This window comes from Ornithorhynchus anatinus, chromosome 2 (genome assembly GCF_004115215.2).
Source record: "Ornithorhynchus anatinus isolate Pmale09 chromosome 2, mOrnAna1.pri.v4, whole genome shotgun sequence".
In the NCBI taxonomy this organism is placed as follows: Eukaryota; Metazoa; Chordata; class Mammalia; order Monotremata; family Ornithorhynchidae; genus Ornithorhynchus; species Ornithorhynchus anatinus.
In genome coordinates this window covers 34,889,000-34,910,716 of record NC_041729.1, presented here as the reverse complement: position 1 = coordinate 34,910,716, position 21,717 = coordinate 34,889,000, and the positions used below count along the sequence as shown (strand labels likewise).

The following is a 21,717-nucleotide window of genomic DNA, read 5'->3' as shown; positions in this document are numbered from 1 at the left end:
ACCACTGAGTGTCCCTCCCCCCCCAAAACAGGTAGCCTAGTGGAAAGAGCATGGGCCTGCGAGTCAGAAAGACCTTGATTCTTTCTAATCCCAGCTCCTCCACTTATCTGCTGAGTGACCTTTGGCAAGTCATTTAACTTCTATGTGCCTTAACCACCTCATTTGTAAAATGGGGGCTAAGACAGTGAACTCTGTGTGGGGTAGGGACGATGTCCAACCTGATTATCTTGTATGTACCATAGTGTTTAGTACAATATCTGGCACATAGTAAGTATTTAACAAATACCATTTTAAAAAAAAGGAATCCCAGAGAAGGGGGCCTGTGCCACTAGAAGGAGGAGTCAGAGCAGAGGGGGCAGATGGACTAGGGTGGTGGGGACTCTGCCCCTTTATTTAGTTGACACCCCTTCCCCAGTGGTGGCTTAGCTGGGAATTACTCCCATCAACTGCAAGACAGAAATTCTCTCCCCGTCCTCCAGTCCCGTCATCCCACCCCCAGAGCTCCTGGACCCCACCTGGATACACACTTTGGTTCCTTCCCTTATTTACATTAGTAATTGGTCGCTTATTAGAGTTTTGCATTCGCTCAATGTACAGTAGTCTATGTGTACATCCTGTTCTCGGTCAGGAGAAACAATACCCAAGGGCATTTGTTCCTCCTTCCCCTTCCCAGACATGTTCCAGGCGAGGCCGGGGAGGGTTAATCTTGGGGAACATGGCTGGAAGAGGGAGCAGCGGAGCAAAGAAACGCGCTTCTCTGGTGCCTGGTCTCCTTCCTCCGGGCACTGCTACATTACAGCGTTTTCTCTGTTCCTCTCCGAAGAGCAGACTCGGAAAACAGTGTACAAGCACGGGGTGACAAATGAGCCTTGCTCCAAGATGGGAAATGAGGATGCAGTCAACTGAGGGAATTGTAGTGCATGCAAAATGAGAAAGGCCTGTGGGTGTGAAAACCCTGCAAAGAAAATCTTCTTAAGTGTTAGCATTTAGAATAAATATCAAACTTCCCCTTCCTCCCAAGGATCCCTTTTCCTCAGGACTTTATACGGCATCGGGTGTCTTCAGAGTGCTCTCCAATCAATCATTCATTAGCTTAACCTCAACACTTTCCTCTGAAATCCTCAATGAATATTTATGGAGTGCTCTGGTGGGCAGAGGTGGCTGGCACTTAAGAGGCGGGGATTAGAATTTCAAAGCCTCTCCGCAAGTTGGAGATGAGGTCAGAAATGAGCAAGATGAAATTCGAGAAGGACAAGTGTGGAGGAAGTGCGTTCGGGGAAGAAAACTGATAGGCATCGCTAACTGGATTACGCCCAAACAGAGCAATCAGTCAATCTATCGTATTTATTACCAATAATAATAACTGTGGTACTTGCCAGACACTGTTCTAAGAGCTGGGGTAGACACAAGGTGATCGGGTTGGGCATAGTCCCTGTTCAACATAGGGCTCACAATCTTAATCCCCATTTTACAGACGAGGGAACTGAGGCACAGAGAAGTAAAATGCCTTACCCAAGGTCACACAGCAGACAAGTGGTAGAGCCGTAATTAGAAACCCAGGTCCTTATTGAGCGCTCACCATGGGCCGCAAACTATACTAAGCACTTGGGATGATGATGGTTATATTTGTTAAATGCTTACTACGTGCCAAGCACTGTACTAAGCTCTGGGGTAGATAAAAGATCATCGGGTTCCAATTAAGGCTAACAGTCTAAGTAAGAAGAAAAGGATTAAATCCCCATTTTGCAAATGAGGGAACTGAGGGCCAGAGAGCTTAAGTGATTTTCCCAAGGTCACACAGCAGGCAAGTGGCAGAGCTGGGATTTCAATTGAGGTCTTCTGACTCCCAAGCCCAGGCTCTTTCCACTACGCTACACTGGTCAGAATCCAATATCACAATATGACAGAGTTTGGTAGATGCAGAAAGGGATCCAAGAGTTATGTGCCTTGAATGGGATAGGAACTGTGTCATTCATTCATTCAATCATATTTATTGAGCGCTTACTGTGTGCGGAGCACCATACTAAGCGCTTGGGAGAGTACGATAGAACAATTAACACAGTGAGCTTACAGTCTGGTAGCTATCCCAGTGTTTAACACAGTGGTTGGCATGCAGTCGGCATTTAATAAATGCCATCGTCGGTATTATTAGCAGTCCACTAATGAGTGGCACACAGCAGTGCCATCGTTGAGAAACAGGTGACATCGAGAAAGGGGAATCTAAGCAATACGCAGTAATAATTATGATGGCATTTGTTAAGCACTTACTATGTGCAAAGCACTGTTCTAAGCACTGGGGGGGATACAAGGTGATCAGGTCGTCCCACGTGGGGCTCACAGTCTTAATCCCCATTTTACAGATGAGGTCACTGAGGCATAGAGAAGTGAAGTGACTTGCCCAAAATCACACAGCTGGCAAGCGTTGGAGGCAGGATTAGAACCCATGACCTCCGACTCCCAAGCCCATGTTCTTTCCATTGAGCCACGCTGCTTCTACAAGTGACAATCTTTCTACCGCAACGGACAATGGAAAGGTCTCTATGCCTGGGTCTGGCTCTGGGCTCCATGTTTAGGATCTCAATTATGGGGATGCAGCGTAGCCTGGTGGAAAGAACATGGGGCTGGGAGTCAGAGGACCTGGGTTCTAATCCCAGCTCCACCACTTGCCAGCTGTGTAACCTTGGGCAAGTCCCTTAACTTCTTTGTATCCCTGCTTCTTCATCTGTAAAATGGAAATACAATACCTGTTCTCCCTCTCTCTTAGACCGTGGGCCCCACATGAGACAGGGACTGTGCCCAACTTGATTATCTTTTTTCTAGCCTTGCTCTCAGTACAGTGGTTGGAAGAGAGACTAATTGCATAACAAATTGTATTATTAGTATTATTATTGTTAGTATCAGTAGTACTAACTTGTCTTCTCTCTTCCACCTCTCCCTGGTCAACCAAAATGACTGGGAAAGAAACTATTCAAACACAATGCACAAAACTGGAAAGAAGAAATTGATGTTTTCCTCTGCATTCACGTTTGAAGCCTTAGCTTTTGCATATTTGTGTCAGTGTGGTCTTTCTTTAGAGTGTCCCCTCCTTTAAGAGCAAGGGCTATATCTTTTTAGACGAACTCTAACACCCTGCACGGCACCATACACTCTGACACAATATAATTTGATGATTACAGTCTCGCTCCAATTCCTTTAACAATGCCTCTAGACAATAGGCTGTATTACTGAACCGCAAGGTGGTATTTTAGACAGATTTTTGCCATTTCTTCTGATGCAAACTGAACAAGAAGCATCGATGAGTGTTCTCAATGAACATATTATACACAGATTCTTTGGCTTTTGTACTCGTTCCATTTAAGAGCTATTTTCTTCTCGGGGTTATTTTTTGAGGGAGTAAAAATTGTACCAAGACCTTTGAATCCTAAGGGGGCTGTGCATTTAATGTCTTTTTCCACCTCCACAAATTCTCCTGCGGGCCAGTTAATACACACCCTCACCAGGCACTTACCCAACAGGAGAATGGAGAAGTCAATGTTCCCCAGTGATATGATTCCAGTGTTGGAAGGCTGGATGGCATGGGGATTTCTAAAAGTGCTTTCATTCTCGTTCACTTCCGGTCCCCTGAGGGAATCCACTGCCTATTGATCGAGGGTTGAGATTGAGCCCATGCTGTTGGCATTTTTCCCTTGATTCTACTTCACGACCTGCCACCGCCTCCTTTTTTCGGTCTCCTACTGCCTTCCACACACATGCAGATACTCTGGCTGACTCCTCTGGCCCCTCGTCTGTAACTTCTTTCCCCTAATGTACACGGTCTCAAAGCCCCATAAGGCTCTTGGTGCCCATGCCATCCCAAGAATAATACGTTCACACCAGGACTCCTACTGTGGGTCTTCAGTTTAGAATGGGAACAACTCTGTTTTCTCTGATATCGTCCACTGGGATGAAGTGCAATGTGGCTGCAAAGGTGGGTTCTATGAATTACGGGTGGATGTTGGAATAGGGAAGCCTACCTGGAGGAGATGGGATTTCAGGAAGGCTTTGAAGATGGACAGAGCTGTGGTCTGCCGAATGTGATGGGGGAGTGTGTTCCAGGCTAGGAGAAGGATGTGGATGAGGGGCTGGAAGGCAGGAAGAGTTGAAAGCAAGGTATCATCATCATCATCACCACCAATGGTATTTCCTGAGTGCCTACTGAGTGCAGAACACTGTACTAAGCGCTTGGGAGAGTAGAACAGAAGCAGAACCACGATCACTCAGGAAGCTTCAATCTGATAGGATGGAGAGGCCGAAAAACAGACTGTAAGATCCTCTACTAGAATGCAAACTCCTTGAGGGCAGGGATCGGGTCTACCAACTCTTTTGTATCGTACTCTCCCAAGTGCTTAGAACAGTGTGCTGCACCGGTTAGTGCTCTATTAAAACCATTGACTGTTGGATGTCGGATGACAGGCAAAAATCATTTACCTTGGCCCGACTTCTATTCAGGTAAAGGATGAGGCTTGAGATGAACAACCTGTGACTGAACAACTAATAACTCAACTGATTTTTATTTTCAGACCTAGTTAAAGTTTCTTTTGGGCCACCTCGTGTGAATTACCCAAAGAATGACACTTTTTATCAGCCTTTCCTTGGGTTCCAGCATAGTTCTTCTATCTCATTTCTGCAGCTATATTAAATAAGCAACTCATAATCAACATGGGAGTCCAGCAGTGTGGCTTAGTGGATATAGCACGGGCCTGGGAGTCAGGGGAACCCGGTTCTAATCCCGGCTCTGCCACAGGTCTGCTGTGTGGCCTTAAGCACGTCACTTCACTTCTCTCAGCCTCAGTTTCCTCATCTGCAAAATGGGGATTAAGAATGTGAGCCTCATGCGGGACAGGCACTGAATTCAACCTGATTATCTCATATCTGCTCCAGCGCTTAGAACAGTGCTTGACACATGGAAAACACGAAATGAATACCATACAAAAATGAGTTCCAACTGGGCAGACACCCAACAGACGCAAAGCAAAGTGAGGTGGGAAGAAAGGAGAATTGTGTCTCAGGCACAGACATCTGAAAGAGGGTCTCTGAGTTTATTCCCTATTTTACAGATGAGGTAACTGAGGCCCAAAGAAATGAAGTGACTTAACCAAGATCACACTGCAGACAAGTGACAGAGCCAGGACTAGAACCCAGGTCCTTGTGACTCCCAGGCTTGTGCTCTATCCACTATGCCATACTGCTTCTCTGACACATTCCCTGCTCACAACAAGCTTAAAGTCTAGAGGAAACGCGAGGCCCTGCATTTTTACAGCAGGCTCATAGAGAAGAGTGGGCAGGTCATGCACAGTAATAAAGAGCAACCTATGTTAAGGAAGGTCTGGCGGAATTGGGAGCCTGTAGAGAAATCCAAAGCCGGGAGATGTTTTGAACATCAAATGGGGGGGAAATCAGCCAAAAAGAAAAGCAGTTGATGCCTAAGTGACTGCTTTAAAACAACCCAGTGAGTGCCTTGATAACAGGGTGCGAGAAAGCCTTCATTTAAAACTCCAAGCAGGAGAAAGGGGAAAAGAAAGCAAGCAGAGCTGGACCCAGTTCAGCGAGGCAGCTTCGAGGGACAGCAAACAAAGAGTTAACTTAGGAGCCTGAAGCTTTCTTCTCCAAATGAAGCTCTGCTTTTGGTCTCCGGTTCTAAAGAAACAGTTCCACTGGCCAACTCACCCACCCAGGACAAGTATCATTTTATGCCTCTCAATCCATCAATCAACTGATTAATTAATGGTATTTCTTGAGTGTTGACTGTGTGCAGAGCATTGTTTTAAGTGCTTGGAAGGGGACAATAGAGTTAGTGGCAATAACAACAACAACAACAATAGTAATAATGATAATAAATTGCTAAGTGCTTATTATGGGTCAAGCACTGTACTAAGCGTTGGGGTAGATGCAAGATAATCATTCACTCATTCAATTATATTTATTGAGCACTTACTGTGTGCAAAGCCACATGGGGCTCACACTCTAAATAGGAGGGAGAACAGATATATTCGATTGTGCAGATGAGAGAATCAATCAATCAATCAGGTATTTATTGAGTGCTTACTATGTGCAGAGCACTGAATTAAGCACTTGGGAGAATACAATAGAGCTGGCAGACACACTCCCTGCTCACAACAAGCTTACAGTCTAGAGGGGGTTACAGACATTACTATAAATAATTTATAATATATTATTGAAAGATATGCCCATAAGTGCTGTGGGGTTGGGGGTAGGGTGAATATCAAATGTCCAAAGGTCAAAAGTCACAGATCCCAGTGCAAGGGAACTGAGGCACAGGGAAGTTAAGTGACCTGCTCCAGGACACAGAGCAGTTTAGTGACAGAGCCGGGATTAGAACCCAGGTCCTCTGACTACCAGGTTTGTGCTCTTTCCACTAGGCCACGTTGCTTCAGAGTAGACATGATCCCTACCTTCCAGGAATTTACAATTTAAATGGGGAGACAGGCACTAAACAAAATTACAAAAAGGTGAAGTGGCAGAGTATAAATAATCAATCAAGCAAGCATATTACTGAGTATTTGCTGTGTTCCAGACACTGTACTAAACACTCAGCTGAGTACAGCAGAAATAATAGACATGGTCCTTGACCTCAAGGGAGTTTACAATCAAATGCTTAATTAGTCTATAGTGTGGAAAACAATACTGACAAAAGTGCAAGGAGAAGTAGGGAGTGTGGACATGATTAAACTGTACAGCTTCGGAAGGGTTTTGAAGTTGGAGAGAGCTGTGGTCTGGAGGATATCAATCAATCATGATTATTGAGTGCTTAATGTGTGCTGGAACTTGGGTAAGTACAAGAAGCAGCCTGGCTTAGTGGAAAAAGCTTGGGAGTCAGAGGTTGTGGGTTCTAATCCTGGGTCTGTCACTTGTCAGCTGTGTGACTTTGGGCAAGTCACTTAACTTCTCTGGACTTCAGTTACCTTATCTGTAAAATGGGGATTAAGACTGTGAGCCCCACATGGGACAACTTGATAACCCTGTATTTACTCCAGTTCTTAGAACGGTGCTTGGCACATAGTAAGTGCTTAACAAATAGCATTATTATTATTATTATTATTACAATATAACAGGCACATTCCCTGCCCACAGTGAGTTTACAGCTTATCGGGGGAGACAGACATTAACAGAAATAAATAAATTACAGATATTCATTCAATTGTATTTATTGAGCACTGTGTACAAAGCACCATACTAAGCGTTTGGGAGAGTACACTACATCAACAAACAGAAACATTCCCTGCCCACAATGAGACTGCAGTCTAGAGGATATGTACAGGTCATCAAGGGATACGAAGGGACAGGGAGTTCCAGGCAGCAAGAAGGAGGGAGCCAGGGGTTGGAGGAGGGAAAGTCTAAAAAGAACACAACGAGGTGAGTGCGGGAGGGACCAAGAGTGTGAGCTGGGGTGGAGTGGAAGAAGAGAGAGGATAGGTAAGAGAGAGTAAGAGGCTGATGGAGTGCCTTAAAGGTAATGGTGAAGAACTTCTGTTTGTTAAAAAGAAGGCTTCTGTGGCATCCATTTTATTGCCAGCATCCCTCTCTAGAAGGGCTGGGAAAACATGAATGGGAGGTGATATATTTGAATACTCTATTTATCTAATAGATTTTCCAGTTAGCTGAACAAAAAGCAGGGTCATTGGGTCCTTACCAACCCAACAGCCTCATTCTCAAATAGCCATCACTATGAATCCTCATATGCCCATTTCAATTCAATTCAATCGTATTTATTGAGTGCTTACTTTGTGCAAAGCACAGTACTAAGCACTTGGGAGAATACAATATAACAATAAACACAGTCCCTGCCCACAGCAAGCTTACATTTGTGGCAGGAGCTCTAGAGAGCAACACAAGAATCCAGGCCCTGGCCTCTAGAAACTTCCACTCCAAAACAGTTGAAGCTTTTCCTGAAAAATCCCCTTCAGTTCCCAACTGAGCCTTCCCAACTGAGCCTTCTCCTCAAACTCTGGGAAATGAGAGTTCTCGGGGTGGGTGAGCCTGTTTGGATAAAGTAAGCCACAACCTAAACAGAGAGGGCCAGACAACAAACTGGGATGATTTAGATGACATTCTCGAAATCACCCAGGCCAGTTGAACACTGTGTTGCCCAGCACAAATCTGGGCAAATGACCGCTCTGGGTATCAGTCCACCTTTCTAACATTATCACCTGAATTCTCACTGATGTTCTCAAGAATCAAAACTCTGAAGGGTTTAGTTGGAGCAGCTTACATTTCCCCCAACCCTCTACCCTGGCCGGGAGAGTTCTAAAACAGAGGAATCTGGACACATCCTATCTCCCTCTGGAAAAACCCTCTCCGAAGACGACTATTCATCTTGATGGGCTGCAGAAAATAGGCCAAACTTGGCAACAATGGATGTGACACTGGGGCAGGCCAGAGCAAGCAAGGCCGCGCTAATGTTCTGCATCATAGTAATTGTAGAGGCACAAAGGGGAGAGGAAGTACTGGGGTGCAGGCCCCAGGGGCTGTTGGGACTGTTCATTCTTTGGAGGAAGCAGGAAATGGGGCTGCAAGAACAAGACTGATGCTACGTTGACCCTGCTGTGCCAGCATAACCGCGTGGCACAGAAACCTTATTTTGGCAGGGTGACTCACTGGTCCATCGGGAATGGTTTAGCCTACATGAAAAACAAAACAAAACCTTTCTTTGGCATTTCTAGGCCACTAAAACGGCAAAGGTAAAGGACATGGACCTCGGCACTCATATGGATTGGTGTTTATTTGTTGTTGATTTATTTATTCACTTGGGGTTTGTTATTTATAGCTACCCTCACGTTCCTTTAACCATCGTATGTCAGTAGATATCTGCCGGTCAGTCCCACGAAGTCAGACTGTTGTTCAGTATTCAGCTGACTTATCTCATAAACACCACATATTGATTGACAGATTGACGGACTGAATCGATACCTGATGTCTTCATGTCCGTCTCTAACTTTGGGTCACCAAGCCTCCCTCCACCCACAGCCCACAGCTTGGACACTGAGAAGGCCCCCAAGCTGATCTGAGTGGGGAATGCAAAAGCACTAGAGCAAGATAGGGGTTCAGGACCCCTAAAGTAGTGAGCAGGCTTGCAATAACCTGGGGGATGGAGACTCTTCCTCATGAAGCTAGACTGGCTGGAAGAGGGCTCATCAGGCTGGAAAGAAGGATCCCAGTGGTTCCATGACTGAAGTTTCCAAAACTGTGAATGGTGTGGACAGGGCAAACAGGGAACTCTGATCTCCAAATCCCACAACACCTGGTTTAAGGATGCTCACTGAAGCTAGGAGGAATTTGAAGTCTACCAAAAGAATATGAGAAATGCCCTAATGGGTCCACCCAACTCACGTTTCTGTCTTTGACAGAGTAGTATCAAAGGATGCTTGGAGGAACCTTATGGTAGGTCCTTACTTAAATCCATCCTCATGACCAGGGTTATGCTCTCTACTGACCCTAAGATTTCTCTCCATTCTTCAAACCCCTACTAAAACTATATCTTCTCCAAGAGGCCTTCCCTGACTAACTCCTCATTTACCCACCCCTCTGCATCGCCTAAGCTTTTGCGTATCTATCCCTACCCCAAGACCCACAACACATCTTCACATTCTGCCCTAGATCAATCATATTTACTGAGGGCTTACTGTGTGTCCAGCACTGTACTAAATGTTTGGGAGGAAGTAATTTATTTTAATGTCTGTCTTCCCCTCTAGACTGTAAGCTCCCTAGTGGGTAGAGATTGTGTCTACCAACTCTACTGATTTGGACTTAACCAAGTACAGTGCTCTGCACAAAGTAGGCGCTTAATAAATACTACCGATTGATTGATCAATGGGCCCATTTTGCATCTCTAACCACTCTAAATTTTGCCTTTAACTTCTCTTGCCTTTCTCACGAATAATCCTTTACAAACATGTCACCCATGAAAGTATCCATATCCTTAAGCATATTGCTATTTTCTGCCAGCACAACTTCAAAAGGTAGCAAATTTCAAGTACCACTAGCTAGTACCACTTACCACTAGCTGTGTGAAGATGCTTCACTTAACTCTAGTCCTGGTGGTGTGAGATTCATGTGATAGGGTTGTCTACAGTTGTGCCATATTTTGTCCTTTGTCTTTCCACACAGAAAGATCTAATCTTTTCAGACCATCTAGTGATCGCTTTGTTGCTGCTTTCTGTACTTATTACGACTATTATCACCGCCCTAAAATGCATGCACTATTCTGGCAGCAGAAATGCCATGGTTTTACTTTTTAACTTCTTCACACTGCAGGTACCAAGCTGACAGAATTTGTTACGATGGGAAGATGAGGGAGAGGAAAACATCAACAGGTTCAAGAGAGGTTAAATCCCCTTAGGGAAGACAGATCCATGGAAGATTACTGATGGGAAGTGTTAGGGATATTCTAACATTGAGGAAGGATGTATACAATAATTGCTAAATAAACACCACTAATTGACTGATTGGTGAAAAGAGGTCAACTATCACACTGGTGCCACTGCCGGAACAAAAATACAGGATCGGAGAGATGGTTGCTATGACTTCATGATAGCATTTCTTATGTTCTTATGCTGAAAAACAGCATGACTGCTGGCAGAGTCGTAGAAGCAGAACTGATGTCAAAGGGATGGAAAAGAAAATAGGAACTTCTTTGAGCAGGGTTTGCTACAGGGAAATTATATTACCCGGAGGCCAGAGGCCTACATTCCCCTGTATCCTCTGGGAATAAGACTCATTCAACAAACTAGGCAAATTTAAATTCAGAAAGGGAGGCACTTTAGATTTCTATCTTTTCCAGCCTATCAGCTGACTAATTCTGTGTCAGTGCTTTGAAGCCCCTCTCCAGTTTTTTCCACACAGTAAAGTACATGATGCATTATAAAGGACGTACACTCAGGGTCAAGATGGCCTGTGGGCTTAGAGAACTGGGCCTGTGTATTTATGGAAGACTGCTTGTGGGTTTGCGTATGTTTGTCCATATACTGCAGCCTTATAATTAGTGAAGTGTCAGCATATGGGGCTGGATTGATTTTTCCCCTTTCTCTGGGCATTAAATTAAATGTCTGAGTCTGAGATTTGTGGTGCATTTAAGTATGTCTGGAAGTGCCTTGATAAGACTTCTCCTGGGCTCCCCCATGGATTGTCTTCAACCCAACTACCCCCAAATTCATTGAAACAATAATCACTATATCACAATTTTCCTAGAACAAAAGGTTCTTCAAGTACAAAACCCTAACATTAAAGAGATTTCTTGGTAATGAATTCTGGTATCTCCCATTATTAATGCAGGCAGTTCCTTTCTATGTCTAATCCGAAACCTTCCTGAGGCAAATAAACCCTCCTGTCTTGAGAGCTAACAGATCAGCCACTCTTTCAAGTAAGCAAAAGCTGGGGCAAACTCTCTGTCTTGGTTTGATTTTAGGCTACACATAAAACTTCAACATGGGGTGGAGGAGACTGACCATAAAACTAACAATAACAGCGATAACAATAATAATACTAATAATAATTGTGGTATTTGTTAAGCATTTATTATGTGCACTAAGTGTTCTAAGTGCTGGGTTAGATTCAAGAAAATAGGGTTGGACACTGCCCCTGTCCCACATAGGGTTCACAGTCTTAATTCTCCATTTTACAGATGAGGGATCTGAGGCACAGAGCAGTTAAGTGACTTGCCCAAGGTCACCAACAAGTGGCACAGCTGGGATTAGAATCAGGTCCTTCTGACACTCAGACCTGTGCTGGGATTATTTAAGCAAAGGCAGGTACTTTTGACCAGTGGTCCTTTACCTCCACAAACCATTAAACGGTGTCATGATCGTCATCATTATTATGGTTGTTGTAGTTGGGCAGGGCAGTTCCTTGAGGGCAGGGACCATGTCTTCTACTTTTATCAGAGAATATAAACTCCTTGAAGGATTGTGTCTTCCAATCTACCGTACTCTCCAAGCACTCAGACCCGGATTCTGTGCCAAGTGCTCAAAATATATTAATGATTAATTCTTTTTAATGGCATTTGTTAAGCACTTACTTTATATCTACCACTGTTCTAAGCACTGAGGTAGATCAATCATATTCATTGAGTACTTACTGTGTGCAGAGCACTAAACTAAGCCCTTGGGAGAGTACAATATAACAGGGTTGGCAGACACTTTCCTTGCTCACAAGGAGCTACAGTCTAGTGGATAGACAATTATGTTGGACCCGGTTCCACAAAAGGCTCACAGTCTAAATCGGAGGGAGGAGGATTTAATCCCCATTTTACAGATGAGATAACTGAGGCATGGAAGTGAAGTGACTTGCCCAAGACCACACAGCAAATGGTGGAACCAGAATTAGAACCCAGGTCCTCTGGCTCCCAAGCCCATGCTCTCTCCACTAGGCCACTCTGCAACTCGTGGTTGTTGCATGCTGTAACTGCCTAGTAGAGTGCTCAGCACACAGTAGGTGTTCAGAAAATACTGATAATGAGGATGGAAAGTTCCGTGTACTCTCCAAAAACTGGGTGGGGCAAATGGTGTAGGCCCAGGATCCACTCCTACCAGCCTGAACTGATATGAGGAGACTGGTCAATAGTCAGCTGTTATTTGGGAAGTTTACTTCCACAGAAAGTGGTGGCGATTGTGTGGTTCTCTGAATACAAGGTGAGAAAGCGAAAGGAAAGAGATGGCGAAAGGGAGAAAAAAAGATGAGGCCTGGGTTAGGCCAGAGGACAGTGCAGCATCTGCTTATTGGCCTTCGAGACACCTTGCCCTGAGTTCTGCTTCTGTGCCACCTGAGAGTAGGCACCCCTTACCTGCTGTGTGACTTGAACCCTAACCTCTCTGTTCTTCAGTTTCCTTATCTGTAAAATGGGGGTTCAATACTTGTTCTCCCTCCCCCTTAGAGTGTGAGCCCCATGTGGGCTAGGAATTGCTTGTCTTGTATACATCCCAGCACTTAGTACCATATCTGGCATATGGCAAGTGCTTATCAAATACCACAGTTGTTAATGCGTCTTGGACAAGACCCCAGAATCTCTTGTTTCCCTACCTAGTTCTGCACCTGCCACACTGTCCACACCGCCTTCAGTGACTGCCTTAAGTCAGCTGGCTTTGCCAGTCGACCCGTTACACAATGCTGAGGGGCTGGGCTGTGCCTCTCCCTTGGACATGGTAGCCCCCTCCGCCCCGACCAAGCCGAAACAGTCCCCGTCTTAGCTTCTTGGCATGAGGAAACTGGAGCACGCTCTAGAGGCAGGTGGTCAGTCTTACCTAAATAGGTCCCGACGAATCCCAAAGCCAGGAAGCTGGAGAGAACGAACACCACGCCAACTCCGAGGATCACAAGTCCCGTGTGGTAAGCGGCGAGGCAATCCAGACCTTCCAACTTGGGCTGGCTCGTCACGGCTCGGGTGAAACTGGAGGAACGAGGTGGGTTTGGGGGAGAGAGAGAAGAGAGACAAACAGTGTCACTGTGGGCCGATAGACGGGTGAGGCCCCTCTCCTAGAAATTGATCAATCAGCAGTGTGGCCTAATGGAAAGAGCAAGGGCCTGGGAGGCAGAGGACTTGGGTTCTAATCCCGGCTCCTCCTACCTGCTGTGTGACCTGGGGCAAGTCACTTAACTTCCCTGTGCCTCAGTTCCCTCATCTGTAAAATGAAGATTCAATCCCTGTTCCCCCTCCTACTTAGCTTGTGAGCCTCAGGTGGGATCTGATTATCTTGTATCTACTCCAGCGATTAGTACTGTGCTTTGGTACATACATAGTAAGTGCTTAACAAATACCAAAATTATTGTTATTAATATAATCTATTGAGCACTTTCTAGGTGCAGAACACCGTTCTAAGCACTTGGGAGCATAGGATGAGCTAAGCAATTACTCTGGCCCCGCCGCTTTCTTCGGAAAGCAGCTCTTCCACACCGGGACTCAGCTCTGAATGCAGAATTGCTGGCCGGCCTGATTGTTTTCTGGGAAAGTGCCGAGTGCTCCGGCTTTCAACGAGCAGAAGCATTGCTTTACGCATTCACCACGTGTCTCCTGCCCGTTTTCCCTGTGCCTAGTGCAGGTGAACCAAATTGCTTCTCTCCAGTTGTTTGAAAAGGCTGTTGTGCTCTAAGGCAGCCATTTCACCGTCACATGCAGGAGGCTCGGGGGAGAGATGGGATGACTCACTCCCCCTCCAAAGTTTCGTCGGTGAGGCTGATGGATCAGTCAGCATCCCCACAAATATCACAGGAGGATCAACGCCAGATTCCTCCATTGGTCCAGGTGCAGGATGGCTGCAGCTCACTTCAGCTTGGCACGCTGAAAGTGCCTCATAAATGCCACGGGCTATTTTTGACTCTTGACTCGCTCCTTTCTGGCTCGGAGGGAGGCTTCTTCTGCCCTTCTGGTTCCCCTTCCCTCAGCTCCCTTTCCCTGCCTTCCAAACACATCAACTCAATGCCTCTCTACCAAGCAGGAGCCCCCAAACCACACAGAGTGAGCCATAGGTTTCTGAGAATTAGGCTGGGTCTCTTAATGTGTCTCCTTGTTTCCAACAGCCCTCAAGCACATTATTTCTGGGACTGGGCACATCCTGGGTTGGCCATGAAAAAAAAAACCTGGCCCACAGAGGAAACATGACCAACTTAAAGCAAATCAGGCAGAGAGCCTAAATTAAATGACTATTTATTCCCTGCCTCTCTCATTCCTTTTGGTGTGCTTCTCTCCCAGGAGCCTTTGTATGAGGGGAGATATATGATGTCTGAATCTGCAGAGATGTTTGTTTTCTCTGAGCCCTGAGAAAGGGGAAGGGACAGGGAGAGTAGAGGAATAAAGGTGGGGTGTTGGAGGGTTGAGGGGACTCTGGGAAATAAGAGTGGGGCCAATGCAGATTTTCTAAACTGAACACCACTTCTGTAGCTGCTGATTTTGGAAAATTACCCATGAGGCTGCCTCAGGCCTAGATTATGGGCAGGGACCATGGCTTTTAATTCTCTTGTACTGTATTCTCCCAAGCGCTTAGTTCAATGCTCTGTATATAGTAAGTGCTCAATAAATACCATTGATTGATTGTTGAGGTTTCAGCTCAGAAATCTCGCCTGCTCCATACCTCCCTGATGCAGCTGCTTTGCAAGAAAGGCCATTAAAGCATTAAACATCCAACCCTGGGCTCCAGAGAAAAGCAAAGAAGACCCTCCATTCATTTCAGGATGAAAAACGTTAGGGTAACTCCTCTCTTCTGTTTCCTCACCCTCCTCTCCTCAGTGTGATGCTTTGTCCCGTCCAGCCTATTTGACAGGAGATGAGCAAAGCACTTTGCTAACAAATAACTGGCAGCTCTTAAGTTGCTGACAGCCCTGGCAGAGAGCTTCTTTGTGACTTTGAGGCCCAGAAAGGCAGAGAGGGGTCAAGGCAGAAGTTAGAAATTATAATAATAATTCTAGACAGTGCTTCTTGGCATCAACGAGGTGAAAACATGTCCGTTCAGGAGTAGGAGTGAAGGCAAAGTTTTGGCAATGCAGTTGCTCATCTCCCAGTGCTATGGCATTATATCCCCTGGAGTTAGGATAACAAATAGCCTAAAATCCAAAGAACAAGTCTTTCAGGCAAAGGCCAAGCAGGATTATGGAATCCAGAAATGTGCTTGTTCTGCTATATCCCCTGTTTGGACCTATCTTCCAAAGGTTAAGGTTCTACGGGGCGACTCAGAAGCCTGCCAGGGGTTTAATACGTGATTAATTGCCACGGTTTTGACTTGAAAGGTTTACCGATTCAACCGTCGGCACTGCTCGACGCAAGAGCCAGTCTTAGCCTGACGCAGGTGGTCATGTCATGACACCGCAATCTCACAAGCTATGACACCACAACCTCGCAAGCTACTCCTGCTCTGGACTCAGGTACAGCCCAAGCCCTGCTCCCCACTCCCCATGGTCTAGCCAGGGGAAGACTTCCAGCCTGAGGCATTTCTGTCCTGTAACAACAGCTGAGGTGTAGCTCCCAGCCGGATGAGACCAGCCCGAAGGGGGATGGTCCCGGGGAGTTCCCTCCTCCTGACCCCCGGGGCAGCCCTGCCTTGGCCTAGGCCAGGAATTCTGCCTGGCAGTGGCACTGCCCCTTGGGGCTGAGGGAACCCTGCTCCTGCTCGCCCTGCAGACCGCTCTAGTCTGAGCAGTGTCCATGGCTTGCTGCCTGCCTTCCAGGCCCTGAGGCAGGGTTGGTCCCCAAAAGGGAACCTGACGGGCAGGAAAGCTCTAAAAGCACTTAGTACAGTGCTCTGCATACAGTAAGCGCTCAGTAAATACGATCGAATGAATGAATGAAAATGGGAGAGGCTGCACTGCCTCTGACTCTTCAGCCACGACTAGCTTGGCCCAGAGCCCAGAGTCTCTGTCAGTCAGTCAGTCAGTCGACTGTATTTGTTGAGTGCTTACTGTGTGCAGAGCACTGTGTTAAGAGTTTGGGAGAGTAATAAGAAGAATAATAGTAGTAAATATGGTATCTGTTAAGTGCTTACTATGTGCCAGGCACTCTACTAAGCATTGGGGTAGATACAGGTAATCAGGTTGGACACAGTACCTGCCCCTCATGGGGCTCCCAGTCTTAATCCCCATTTTCCAGATGAGGGAACTGAGGAATAGAGAAGTGAAGTGACTTGCCCAAGGTCACATAGCAGACAAGTGGCAGAGCTGGGATTAGAACCCAGGTCTTTCGGACTCCCAGACCCGTACTTTATCCTCTAAGTCACACTGCTTATATAACTATCCCCGCCCCCAGTGAGCTGACAGTCTAGAGGGGGAGACAGACATTAATACAAATAAATAAATAAATTACAGATACTTAAGTGCCTTGAGGCTGGGATGGGAGATGAATAAAGGGAGCAAGTCAGAGCGATGTAGAAGGGAGTGGAAGAAAAGGAAAAGAGGGCTTAGTCAGGGAAGACCTCTTGGAGCTGTGCCTTTAATGAGACTTCAAAGGCGGGGAGAGTAATTGTCTGTCAGATCTGAGGAGGGAGAGTGTTCCAGGCCAGAGGCGGGACGTGAGTGAGAGGTAGGGGAAAGATAGGTGCTAAGGGGCCTACATAAGCAAGCCATTCCCAGCCCAGCCCTGTCGGTATCAGGGCACTGTCTGATTGTGGAGAAGAGTCTGACAAAAGATGGGTCAAGTAATTAATTATCTTTGGAAACGACCCAAGGAAAACAAGATCCGCTTCTCAAACCAGTGCAACTTCTTCCCACTGTTTCATCAGGAGCTCAGTTTTCCCCTCCTGACTTCCCTACGGCAAGGCTGGTGAACACTTTGTCATCGTCAGTCTGGCTTACTGGAATTACGTAGCTTGAACCCATTTAGCCAATATTTGGTGTCCGCTGAATTCCATTCATCAAGGGGAAAAGCACAGTACATTCCACATATAAACTTAATGGAAGGAAAATGGTTCTTTAGGGCTCCTAAAAGTATTACAGAATAGAGCAATAGAAGACAATTTCCTTTGTCAAATATTCAGTATACAGGCATACAGTGGTAACTGGGTATGTATGTATTTTGGACCTAATTATATATATATGAGAGAAAGGCATGCTCTTGATTTTATCCAGCTCTGTTTTATATGCTGAGAATTACTTCCACACAAATGGAAGCTGATTAAGATTTTTGTCCCCACTCAGCTCTTGTAAAATCCTGGAAGTCCTTGAGATGGAAGCACAGAGCCAGCATGGCACTGCTCATGGGGCTTCCTATCATAAAAACTGGAGCCAAGCCTTCCAAAGAACTCTCCTGGCTTCCGAGAATGAGACTGCCTAGTTCTGAGTGTGAGAGAGGAGGCCTGGAACAGAAACCCTAACGAGGCTGAGCCGCCCTTTAATTCATTTCCAGGTTCAGGTCTCGCTCCTACACACAACACAAATGTCCATATCAACCATTCCCACAATATCCTCCTTGTCGAATTCTGTTGTGGGAACCACCCTGGCTTTTGACTTGTAATTGAGAACTGACTGAGGTGGCGATCATAGTATTGAAATTTTGCTTCAAATCCCACTTTTGAAAATGAGGTTGGTTTCACTTTTCTTTTAAAGGGGATTACGGGCACATTTCTGCTCAGGGAAAGTCCAAAGCCGGGAGAGCCGAGATTTTGTGGTTTTAGAATGATCCCAGAGCAGGAGTGCGATGGGAGAGGAGAATCTGAGTAGCTTCTTGAGATGTTTCTAATCTGTGTAGCCAAAGTATCACTGCAACAGTAGCAAATTCAAACACCTCCTCTTCCTCCGGCACCCGCCCATCCACACACAACTGTACTGAGGGCGTGCAATATTTGCTCTCCCTCTATGTAATAAAATGCTTTTTAATTAAAGCAGTGTCTGTACCTCAGACTCATTAGTGGTAAGAGCACTTCATGACACCCAGCTCTGGCTTACTCAGGCGTTTGTGGAACATCTCACTAAATGTCTTTCCTCTTCGCTTGGCTTTCCAATCGGGGGAAGAGGGCACACCTTGTTTTGACAGGATACCCCCAGCCCCGCTTCCCTCCACGCAAAAATCACACCCTTTCCTTTCACGCTTGAACTACAAGACAAACATATTTCGGGTAATTGATGGGATTTGCCGGGTTGGCTGGTGTTTAGTTTAGAGCCTAGTGGGGCCTGTTTGCCATGAGATAATGGGATGTCTTTTCCCCTTGAGAACGTTTTCTATCTTCCCAAACACAGTTTCTGTTTGCACTGCACATGATGAGCCAGGAGTTCTATGGGGGTCGGTAAACAGGCTCCGCAAGCCCAGCCGGCCACTCGCTGTGGCAGTAACCACATGGTCTTTTGTCAGCTGTTGTTTTTTCCACTGTGGGGGTCCAGCCTCACCCAGATGATTCACCCAGGACCTTCTCAATCAGCTGGGGACTGGCCCCTTTCCAGTCTAGGCACCTCTAACAGCTCCCGTTGGGGCACCCAGAGAAGCAGCTTGGCCTAGTGGAAAGAGCATGGGCCTGGGAGTCAGAGGTTGCGGGTTCAAATTCCAGCTCCGCCACTTGTCTGCTGTGTGACTTAGGCAAGTCACTTCACTTCTCTGGGCCTCAGTTTCCTCATCTGTCAAAATGGGGATTAAACCCTACTCCTCTCTACCTAGACTGTGAGCCCCTTGTGGGACAGGGATTGTGTCCCAACCGATAACCCTGTAGACACCCCAGGGCTTAGAACAGTGCCTGGCACAGAGTAAGCATTTAACTATAATTATGGTTGGTAACAGGCATGTTTACTTCATACTTCCATCATATTACTTCATACTCCAGCCTCCCAAGCAACCCCACAGCAGTTATATAGCCCCACAGCACTTATGTACATATCTTTACATTATATATTATAAATTATTTATTCATATTGTCTGTCTCCCCCTCTAGACTGTAAGTTCATTTTGGGCAGGGAACATTTCTGCTAATTCTGTTGTACTGTACCCTCCCGAGCGCTTAAATAGTGCTCTGCACAGAGTAAGCACTCAACAAATACCACTGATTGAATGATTGATTGATTGATGCATGGCCTAAATTCATTATCCAGAGGATTGAGGGAGCAGGGTGATTAGTCATGGCCTGTGACTCTGGAGAAAGGCCAACGCAGAACATCTCGCCATGGACGCTTTCATCAATCGGCTGCTGGAGGCGGGATGTCAGAGAAGCAGCATGGCCTACTGACAAAGGCACGGACCCAAGAGTCAGAAGGACCTGGTTTTAATTCCAACTCTGCCACTTGTCTGCTGGGTGATCTTGGTCAAGTCATTTAACTTTTCTGTGCCTTAGATACCTCATCTCTAAAATGGGGATTAAGACTGTAAGCCCTATGTCGGACAAGGACTGTGTCCAACCTGATTAATTTATATCTACCCAACGCTGAGTACAGTGCCTGGCACATGGTAAGCGCTTATCAAATACCGCATAAATAAAAAAATCCAAGGGCAGGAGGGAACTGCGGCAACTTCCACTGATCATATCCCCTGAAAGGGACGAATGATTGTCCTCTGAAGGCCCGCAAAAGGCACGTAGCCCAAACCGGTCCTTGTTTTGGCCTGACGAAGAGGTCACTGGTGCCACTGTGGACGAGCCAGAGGCAGAACAGGAGCCGCTATGAGTCTGTCTGGAACAGCCAGAGCAGGCAAAATCCCGATCTGACAAGAACGGCCTATGTTAAGCTTCTCATTAGGACAGGAGGAAGCAAGGCGCTATTGTACGATGTAGTCATCTGGGGATTATCCTTGGGTAGAACGAGCGCTACTTCTAGCCAGTTCGGTTTGGAACGTAGCACTCTTGTTTCTGCAAGGCTCCGCCTGTCCGGACTCCTCGGAAAGCCCGGTGTACTCCGTGACGGGGGGGGGATGGAGATGCAGCCAGGCTGGGGAATGTCTACTTTGACCCTACGCTATCTAACATGCCAAATCAAAGAAATTCTGCTTGAGAAACAACTTTCTGCATGCTTGCCTTTTCTCTCTGAGGAAATTCTATAGTCTGCTGCACTGGCCGTCTGAGTCACTATCAGCCAATGGAGAAGGAGCTGAGTCTCTGACAATAAAGGGTCTCAACGATTTTATTGGAAAGAAAAAAAACACTCTTACATAACCCGTATGCCCCAGTAATCCTCTCTCTGGTAACTAATTTTCTAAACAAATGCAATATAAATAAAATACAGGAAATATATAAAAAGAAAATCTCAGGAGGACTATGTCAGAAGTTTCAAGGAGGAGAAATGCAGGGGTTAGGAGGCTGAGGCTAATTTTGGGGCAGGGATAAAAATCTTTCAGTGTACTTGGTCCCCTTTCCAGCTTCCCCAGGGTAAATCACCCTGGAGACTTAAACCAAGAGTATCAAACTGTGAGCATTGGAAAACGCACATTAGGAAATCCATAATAATAACACTAATAATTATGGTACTTGTTAAGTGCTTACTATGTGCTAAGCCCTATTCTAAGTCCTGGGGCAGATACAAGGTAATCAGGTTGTCCTGCGTGGGGCTCACAGTCTTAATCCCCATTTTACAGATGAGGAAACTGAGGCCCAGAGAAGTGAAGTGACTTGTCCAAGGTCATGCAGCAGACAAGTGGCACAGTCGGCATTAGAACCCATGACCTTCTGACGCCCAGGCCCCTGCTCTATCCACTACACTATGCTCCTTCTTGGCATATAAAGGGACAGGATACGCAACAATCAGTCAATAGTATTTATTGAGTGTTTACTGTGTGCAGAGCATTGTACTAAGCGCTCGAGAGAGTACAACACAGTTGGTAATCAATCAATTAATCAATGGTATTCAATAATAATAACAATGATGGCATTTGTTATGCGCTTATTATGTGCTAAGCACCGTCCTAAGCGCTGGGGTAGGTACAGGGTGATCAGGTTGTCCCGTGTGGGGCTCACATTTTTAACCTCCATTTTCCAAATGCGGTAACTGAAGCGCAGGGAAGTGAAGTATCTTGTCCAAGGTCATAGAGCAGACAGTGGTGGAGCTGGAATTAGAACCCACATCCTCTGACTCCCAAGCCGGAGCTCTTTCCGCTAAGCCACGCTGTTACTCATTGAGTGCTTACTGTGGGCAAAACACTTCACTAAGTGCTTGGGAGAGTACAACATAGCGTGATGTAGACACGTTTCCTGGCCACAGTAAGCTTACAGCCTTGGTAGGACCCTCACCCGTTCTCCTCTCCTGCCCCACCGGCTGATGGAAGTGAGCAGGGGTCCC

The 21,717-nt window shown here is 46.1% G+C and overlaps 1 protein-coding gene across 5 annotated transcripts in view; it reads right to left on the bottom strand.

Moving 5' to 3' along the window:
• Positions 1–21,717, bottom strand: part of PEMT (phosphatidylethanolamine N-methyltransferase) — a 157,237-nt gene that overhangs the window by 26,808 nt on the left and 108,712 nt on the right. For all 5 annotated transcript variants that reach the window (XM_007656627.4, XM_007656632.4, XM_007656619.4 and 2 more), the window contains exon 4: positions 13,293–13,438. In XM_007656627.4, coding sequence (XP_007654817.1) covers positions 13,293–13,438 — 146 coding nt within the window. The remainder of the gene's footprint in view (positions 1–13,292; positions 13,439–21,717) is intronic.